The sequence below is a fragment of the Poecilia latipinna genome, unplaced genomic scaffold (assembly GCF_001443285.1).
Source record: "Poecilia latipinna isolate Pla-1442-1.1 unplaced genomic scaffold, P_latipinna-1.0 Scaffold11, whole genome shotgun sequence".
NCBI classification, from domain to species: Eukaryota; Metazoa; Chordata; class Actinopteri; order Cyprinodontiformes; family Poeciliidae; genus Poecilia; species Poecilia latipinna.
The window spans coordinates 170,877-179,300 of NW_015112627.1; the positions used below are offsets into that span (position 1 = coordinate 170,877).

The 8,424-nt window shown below is 39.5% G+C and overlaps 2 protein-coding genes across 5 annotated transcripts in view; one reads left to right on the top strand and one right to left on the bottom strand.

Moving 5' to 3' along the window:
• The first annotated feature begins 6 nt into the window (after positions 1 to 6).
• rbm12ba (RNA binding motif protein 12Ba) lies at positions 7 to 6,124 on the top strand. 2 transcript variants are annotated; one of them, XM_015029904.1, is made up of 2 exons: positions 7 to 342; positions 3,865 to 6,124. In XM_015029904.1, exon 2 carries the CDS (start codon positions 3,919 to 3,921, stop codon positions 5,845 to 5,847), a length of 1,929 nt encoding a protein of 642 aa, XP_014885390.1. In that variant the 5' UTR covers positions 7 to 342; positions 3,865 to 3,918; the 3' UTR covers positions 5,848 to 6,124. The 2 variants fall into 2 exon arrangements, with proteins under 2 accessions (XP_014885390.1, XP_014885384.1); XM_015029898.1 differs by lacking the exon at positions 7 to 342 and adding an exon at positions 3,506 to 3,715.
• Positions 6,125 to 6,407: 283 nt separating this feature from the next.
• Positions 6,408 to 8,424, bottom strand: part of LOC106945926 (uncharacterized) — a 14,700-nt gene continuing 12,683 nt past the window's right edge. For all 3 annotated transcript variants that reach the window (XM_015029941.1, XM_015029956.1, XM_015029949.1), the window contains exons 9-12: positions 7,136 to 7,482; positions 6,954 to 7,058; positions 6,781 to 6,865; positions 6,408 to 6,672 (exon numbers count right to left, since the gene is read on the bottom strand). In XM_015029941.1, coding sequence (XP_014885427.1) covers positions 6,629 to 6,672; positions 6,781 to 6,865; positions 6,954 to 7,058; positions 7,136 to 7,482 — 581 coding nt within the window. In that variant the 3' untranslated portion in view covers positions 6,408 to 6,628. The remainder of the gene's footprint in view (positions 6,673 to 6,780; positions 6,866 to 6,953; positions 7,059 to 7,135; positions 7,483 to 8,424) is intronic.

An 8,424-nucleotide genomic window follows, 5' to 3' on the forward strand; every position in this document is an offset into this window, starting at 1 on the left:
AGCATCCGGCAGCTCTGTCGGTTCCCAAACGTTTCCTCAACAACTTCGACGGACTTCTAGCTTTTAAAATAATGAGTTAGGGTGATTTTTTTTTTAAAAGAGCGGGAGTTTATAATTATAATGAGGTGTGGATAGTGTTTAAGAGGATAAAACAGCAGCATTGCACGAGAAAGTATTTTAAACAACAAAGACCGGAAGACGTTTCTTCAAAGGTTCACATGAAGAGAACGGTGATGTGGGATGATTTTTACCGTTTTGTTACATACCGACTTCCAGATGATTAGTGGTTGAATTGCTGCAATCTGGAGTCATTTTTTATGGGCTCTCACACTCCGAAATAAGGTAAGCAGAAACCTGGTGCTCAATCAAGAAAATATCTGCTATTGAATATTCCGGAAATAGTGACAGACCAAAAGTTTTTCCAAAACCCTTTGGTAAGATTATAAAAATAAGATTTGGATTGACGCGAAAGTTTTAGACTACTCAGTTTCAAGACTAAAAGAGGAAGTTGTGAAAAATGTATTTCTCTTCTTATTGTGCTCTCAGCGCTAACGCATAACATAATTTTGTAATCTTACAATTTTGTAATAAATAATTCTTTCAGATTAGACTCGGCTTGTTTGGTTTGTAAGGATTACATGCATTCTCAAGCAATAATTGGGGTCCGTTATCTAAGTTGAACGGTGAAAAATACATTTAGAATAAATCCTTTTTATTGGAAGCTTATCAAAACAAACTCAGCTGAAAAACTATTTGAATAATTCTAAGATGCAAGGAAGTAAAATGACTATTTTAGTGAAAAATATTCAGTCTTTTTTTAGGTCACGAGTCATAGGGACTTTCTGCCGGAAATACAGCTATGCATCGTTCATTTCCTTTTATAGAGTGATTATGCAAAAGCACAAAGACAGAAGAACATGAATTATTAAGGTTGTGAGTTTGAGAATTAATGAAAACAATTCATAAGAAGAATCTTCAAGCTTAATTTGATACCTTACAAAATCAAGACAACTAAGTAGATTTCTGAATAGTTCGGGGAAAATAAGTATTTAATACAACGCCGATTTCCTTACAAAGACTGGAGAGGTTTGTAAATATTACAAACCTCAATTGTAAGAGACAGGATTTGAAAAGTCCAGAAAATCACATTGTGTAATTTTCAAATAATTAATTTCAATTGTATTGCATGAAATCAGTATTTGATCACCTGCCCTGCTGTCCTCCACTCATCACCTCTATTAATTGCACCTGTTTGTACTCCTTACTTGTATAATAGACACCTGGGCCTGACACCAGGGACAAAATTGGTGTCAAAGACTGGGGTGGGCTACACCGAAAGCAAACCGCTTGGTAAGAAGGAAATTATTAGGAAATCTCCATCGGACTGAGACTTCTTGCAAGATCTTGGCGTATCAAGGATTGTGAAAAAGGTGAGGAATCAACCCAGAAGTACACAGGAGGACCTGATCAGTGACCTGAAGAGAGATGGGCCCACAATCTCAAAAGTTACTATTGCAGGATGAAGATGGATGGCCATGTATTGTGAAATTTTCTTTTTTAGATTTAAAAGTGAACCAAAATCCCTGCTGCAATGTGTCGGACCTGGTTGTTGAAGAACTACAGAAAATAGCTGTTGACCAGGGTAAACAACAGGGTTGTTAACCTTGTAAATGTAAAAAGTTTCTGTACAAAACATTGTTCTATTTTTCTATTGTATCAAATACTTATTTCATGTAAAAAAAAATTTTTTTTAAAAGCTAATTATTTATTTAGAAATCATACAATGTGATTTTTTTGTAAAGATTCTGACTACAGTTGAGTTGTACCTACAATGAAAATTACAGACCTCTTTTTTGTAAGGAGAACATTTTTAAAATCCGCAGCATATCAATATCAATGTCCAACACTGTATATAACCCATGAGTGAGACAATACTTATGGTTAGTAATAATAGGGTAATACTTAGTGTTATAAAATACAAGTAATTAAAAAATTAGAATATTGTTCAAATTAAATATTTTTGTCAATATTTCAGATAGTGAAACTCGTATAGATTCATGATACAGAGTTAAATCCTTTTTTTTTTGTAATTCTGGTGATTATGGCTCACTGATGATGAAAACCACACAATTCAGTGTCAGAAAATTAGAATGTGAAAAATGTATTGCATAGAAAGTTCTGTGGAAGGAAAAGATGTAGTAGGAAAAACATGCAGCAGCAACAAATATAGGATTTACAAGCAGGGGTGGTCTTGGCCTGTTTGGCGCCCTGGCACCTTTACTGCAGAACCTCTTTAGGGCCCTAGAGTCTGAGTGAAGAGGGCAGAAGTTGTTCCAGAGTTGACACAGTAATTTATCAGGACATCTTACAGTACTTCATGCGTTATTCTGCTGCAAGGAACGAGATGAGGAAATACTCTAGGCTATTTCCCCAGAAAAGGGAACGGATTGTGAAAGACCGCAGAGTTTTGTAACAGTTAGAGGCTCAGCTTCAAGACGGGAGAGAGGTCAACCTGAGGTCACCAGGGTTGAGCAAATTAATTTGCATTATTCTCAAAATTGCTGGTCACATAGACAAGGTCTATGGATTGTGGGTATCCTTTTCCCCAGATGGGGGGTTTTTTTTTTTTTTTTTTTTTTTTGGATGACTGGAATTTACAACCATTTTAGTGCACCTAAAGTTCTCGCAGCATCAGCTTTAGGGAATCAGCTTTTTTTTTTTGTGTCCTGTACCTGCTAAACTTAACAAGCAATAAAGTATCTGGGTGCTTGAGTTCGACACACTTTATTAGGCTTTCACAGGTTGTGTTATGCCAGTGTACAACATCCTAGGGCAGGGGTGTCAAGCTCATCTTCAACCATGAATATATGTATGTATGCATGAATGTATTGACAAAACCTGTTTTACGGTTGCATCAGCCTGATACATAGCTGTCTCTGCATTTGAGGAATACTTCTTAAAGTTAAATAATATTGAACATATTTTCACATTTATGTAATTTAGCAGAATACATATAAAAACTGGTTTGATTTGATTGATAAAATAACATTCAAGCACACAGCTGTTTTTTGAAAGTTATTTTTATGTGGTCCCTATAGAGTAGTGTCATAAAGGCTATGGTGGGCTGGATTTGCCCCCCACGCCTTGAGTTTGACACCTGTGCCCTAAGGCTCTGGCTCCAGGCCCTTAAAACAAATCAATTGCAAATTGTCATATGCATTCATTTGCATGAATTATGGATAATTCATGCAAAAGGAGGTTTCATCAACTATTTTGTGCATGGAAATGGAAATTAATATATACTTTTCAGGCATTTCTGTTTAAAATACCATTTTACAGTGATCTTGTGTAACATTATAAATTCTGAAACATTAAATTGTGGGTACTTTTTAAGCCATAATCATCAAACTTACAAGATACAAGGGTTTGAAATATTTCACTTTGTGTGTGATGAATCTACATATATTAGTTTAACTTTTTCATGATATTGTAATCTGTATTTAGTGTAGTTCACACTCCATCCGCTAGAAGGCAGTGATGGGTTACACGGCACCTCAGAGTAAATAAAAGGGAGGAAACCCCCGGGCTGATGATCAGTCCGAGGGAGAGATGAGCGAAGAAGAGCTGGCAGGGCTCACAAAGTTGTTATGGATAAGTTGAAACTGGATTTCATCTCTTAAACCCTTTAAAATCCTAGGACACGTAGGCAAGCTATGTAAGTATTAATATACACGTCATGGTTGTGTAACTATTTTTTTCTCTCTCTCCTAGATATTCCCGCCCTTAACTTTGTGTTTCCTGTGGCGTCTTTCCCTCATGTTAATGCTTCAAAAATAACACTTGTGTTCTCAACTTTTTCACCAGAGCCTTCTAAATTTACAGACAACACCCAGCCTGCAGGGACAAAGGACGGAAAGAATGAGTACGATCCTCAGACTGGAAGGCCTGGACGTGAAGGCAGGCACTGAAGATATACGGACCTTCTTTCAGTCCCTGGACATACCTGATGGAGGAGTTTACATTATGGGAGGACATCTCGGCGAGGCTTTCATTTCATTTACCACTGTAAGTGATGCACAGGCTGCCTTGCTGCGCAGTGGGAATTTACTCAAAGGCTCCATGGTGACCCTGCACATCAGCAGCATGGAAGAGATAGAGTGGAAACTCGAGGAGTCCTTAAATGGCAAGAAAACTTCGCTCACCGTAAGAAAACCCCATCCACGTTCAGCTGAAAATGAAATGTCAAGGCGACATAAGGATAAAAATGGCGATGTCAAGTCCAAATCCAGCTCGCATGATGTTTACATGGCTAAGGTGAAGCCCAAATCTGGACCTCGTGACATTAATATATTGAAGCCCAAATCCAGATTACATGAAGACAACATGACTACAATGAAGCAGAAATCCAGGCCACATGCTAACATGACAATGAAGCCCAAATCTAGGTTGCATGATGTTAATAAGATAAAGGTGAAGCCCAAATCTAGGCTGCATGGTGATAGTACTTCAATTTCATCTTCAGCTGCATTTCCACTTGATCCTGATCCTGCTGATCTGCCAGCTTCTAATGCACAACATTTTCAGCTGAGTCCAACAAACATGCCGGCTTCGAATGCACAACCATTAGATGCCGATTCTTTTTTACTTGGGGTTTGTACTGTCCTTAAAAGACTCCAATCAACTCAAACCATGGTGCCAATGTTTGAGTTTCCCCACGTTGACAGCACAACTTCCTCTGAAGCGGTCAGAAATCCAGAACATACATTGGACTTGAGGCCAGGCTACGCCCGGCTATTTGGGCTGCCAGCTTCAATTACTAAAGAAGACATTTGCAAGTTCTTCAAAGGATTGCGTGTAGAAGACGTTATAGTCAACGTCGAACTGGGAATCAGTCGTGGCTGCCTTGTGAAGTTTGCAGATATGCAAAATGCATCTGATGCTCTTGGCTTCAACCAACAGTTGCTGGGCTCCGTTCATGTGGAAGTACGTGGAGCAGATGAAAAACTGTGGCTGAGAGCTCTTCAGGAATGTAGTAAGGCTTTTGATGACAGGTCAAAGTGGAAACATGAAAGATCTCCAACAGAAAAGGCACACTACGAGAGAAGATCTGTTACTTCCCTTAAGAGGACATCTGATCAAGTTCAGTTTAAACCATTAAAAAACCCAAAACTCGATGCGGAACCCAATGCTTCATCAAGACCCTCGGAGTACACGGTCATGGTCAGAAACCTGCCAAAAAACATGACCAAGACTGACATAAAAGAGCTGTTCAGATGCCCAAACCTACCGCACAAAAATGTGCTTCATCTGCTTGACGAAACAAGCAATATCACTGACACAGCTTTTCTGAGTTTTAACTGTACCGAGGACTTTGACTACGCCATTAATCTCTCTGGCTGCCATGGTGGCTCTGGTGCCATTGAGGTTAAATCAATCTCCAAGGAGCTCATGTGGAAAATAATCGCCAAAAACCACCCCAGAAACCAAAGGACTGATCCAAGGTTACAACGCAGCTTCAGGAAGTCGGAGCCAGTGCAGACAAACGCGCCACAGAGGGAAAGTCTAAACGAGACGGGTCAGCGGTACATTTTTATTAGGAACATGCCTGCAACTGTCAAGAAAAGTCAAATCAGGAGCCTGTTCTGTAAATTCAGTCTGAGTTTGGATGATATAATTTTAATACATGACAGTGAGGGCTATGGCTCGGGTGAGGCTGTGGTCAAGTTTGAATCCGAACAGCAGGTCACGCAGGCTCAGAGGTTGCACGGCGAAGAGTTCCTGGGATCAAAAGTGATTCTCACCCCCATAAATGAGAAGCAAATGAAGAAAATTTTGATGAACACCTGAGGAATGTTTTGCCTGACCATCGGCTTCAGCTGCGCTTGACTGCAGAGGTTTCTAGTTTGCTCCAAGGATTTTATTTCAAGATCTCCCTATGTTATCGTTCTCTTCATATATACTACACAGTCTGCAGTAATGTTCTAATAATTAATGGAAGACATTCCCAAGTGTTGGATACTACTGCGATGAAAAGAAGATGCCTTGGATTTGTGTACAAACATGTTCGATATTTTTGTCTACCTTTATCCTGCATGGCTAAATAAATTTTTTATATGGCTTTTGAGGAAAGATCAGTTTGTTTAGGTTCAATGATTTTTTTCAGTGTTAAAGAGAATGGATAACTAAGTTTCAACACAATGTGGATCCGCTTGAGAGATAAGTTAGATAAACCAAAAACAATGGTGAAAAACAGCCACATGAAAGGAAGAAGAGGAAGTAACCCACAGCTGTGTGAACAAACAGCTATGGGGGTTGTGTACAACATAATGCTAAGGCATTTGACAGACGGAGAGGAAATGTCACTTGATAAGAGACTAAAGCGTGGGATTAAATGCTACCTGTGAATTATTGCAGTTACATCAAGTTCTTTATTACATCTGAAAAAACACAATGGTGATATAAATCAACTTAAACATTCTGTTATGTAAAACTTCCCTTGCTCTGAGGAAGTGGAAAGAAGAATGGAGGAAAAAATAAGCTACCCAAAATCAATATACACGGGGAAAAAAACTGGACTTTTGCATCGGTGAGAGACGGAGAAGAGGAGTGAGGCGCCATCTTCTGACAATCAGTTGAAGTATTTCTGCGGAGGGTCAGGATATCTGGATGAACCTACAAAATATAATCCAAACAGATTGAGGTGAATGTAAATTAAAGCTGTGACGTTCTATGAATCTCCATTTATAATCAAGTCTGCCTAGCAATGCTGTTGTTCTGTACCAGAGTGATTACTTGAATATCGGTCATTTTGCAACCTTGGTGGAGTGTTAGAAAAGTTCAAGGACGGGTTGCAAAAAGTCGATGCCTGTGGAGGTAAAAGCAACAGAAGAATGTAGCCAAGTTAAAATTCAGCTTAAAGGTTCATCAAAGCATAAGATTAATGGGCTCCGTACCGCAGGAATGGTCCTCAGCCTGTACTCCATCAGTACATCTGTTAGCCTTTGTGTCACTTTCAAAACAAGCTGTGCATCGTTCTCATTCTCTATTTGGAAAGATTCCTGAAGACAAAAAAAAAAAAAAAAGTCAAAGCGCATCCATCTAGTCTGATTTAAGGAAAACAACTGAAGATTCGCACCAAGTGTTTCAGCACCGCAGGCATGTTGCTACTCTGTGGAGCAGCTCCCAATAATCCGGGTCGGTCCACTGGCTTGCTTATCGGTCTGTCCACTGAGTTTTCCTGGTACTCATTGGTATATGCTGTGTTTGAGCTTTCAACCATCGGTTCACTTCTTCCATATCCATCTTGTCCAGGACCGATACTGTTTGCATACGGAGCTGGAGCCATGCTGCTGTCAGGGAAAGCTGGTCCTGACATGTAGCCTCCATATGCGGGTTCCTCATATTCCCCACATGGAAAACCAGGGTGAGATCCTCCATGAGTGGCAAACTCTCCTGGAAACCTCGTGTCATGGAACCTAGGGCCTGTTAATTACATGATGCATGTTAATTACATATTAATATGACCGCAGAGCGTCAGTTCAGCATATTTGTGGAAATCTGAAACATCCTCCAAGAAAGAAGACCTTACAGTTGCGTCTAAAGAATCATCACAAAAAGTGACAATTTAGTTAAAAGAAAGTGAAAGGCACATTCGCTCATTCATCATTTGTCCAACGTGATATTTTCAGTGTTTTTAAAAAAAAAAAAAAAAATCAATTTTTATTGCGCAATGCCAACAAAGATTCAATCCAGAAATGCGTTATGGTCGACACGAGACCGCTGACTTGACAGTTGTTTTTTTTTAGCGGACAGTCAATGAAATGTTTCACAGGAAGGGTACGCCACCAAAGATTAATGCTAAAGAACCTGGGTATTCAGAGGGCTGTCTACAAGAACATGCACAGGAAGGAAAACATGCACAGGCAACAGGATAACTGTAGCCTTGTGAGGATTGTGACGTGAAGCCAAATTCAGAGTTTGTGGAAGATAAACTAGGAGAGGACTTTGCCTGGAGTCAGTTTTTCCAGAACCACCTCAACGGTCATACTCTTTGTGTAAAGCCACTTCTGAACCAGACATCTCGTCAAAAGCATTTTCCCCTAGCTAAGGTGAAAAGGGGCTGAGCTGTTGCTCAATTATCCTCTTTTTTCCAGTAATTAAAAAAGAAAAATTATCCTTAATTTTTTTTTTTTAAGTTGCTTGGTGTTCAGTCTGAAGTAAAACGCATACAGTGAGCCGTTTCCGCTGCTCAAATGTGATTTATTTGAACCAAAGCTACCAGGAAGTTAACTTAACGCTTCCCAAATGCTGACACGCTTTATGGAGATGCCAAGTTAATTTTCTATTGCCGTGAAAACTGGCATAAGGTGGTGAGATCTTTCCAGGTACAAGCAGAAAACGGAGCAAAGGCCTGAGAAATAACTG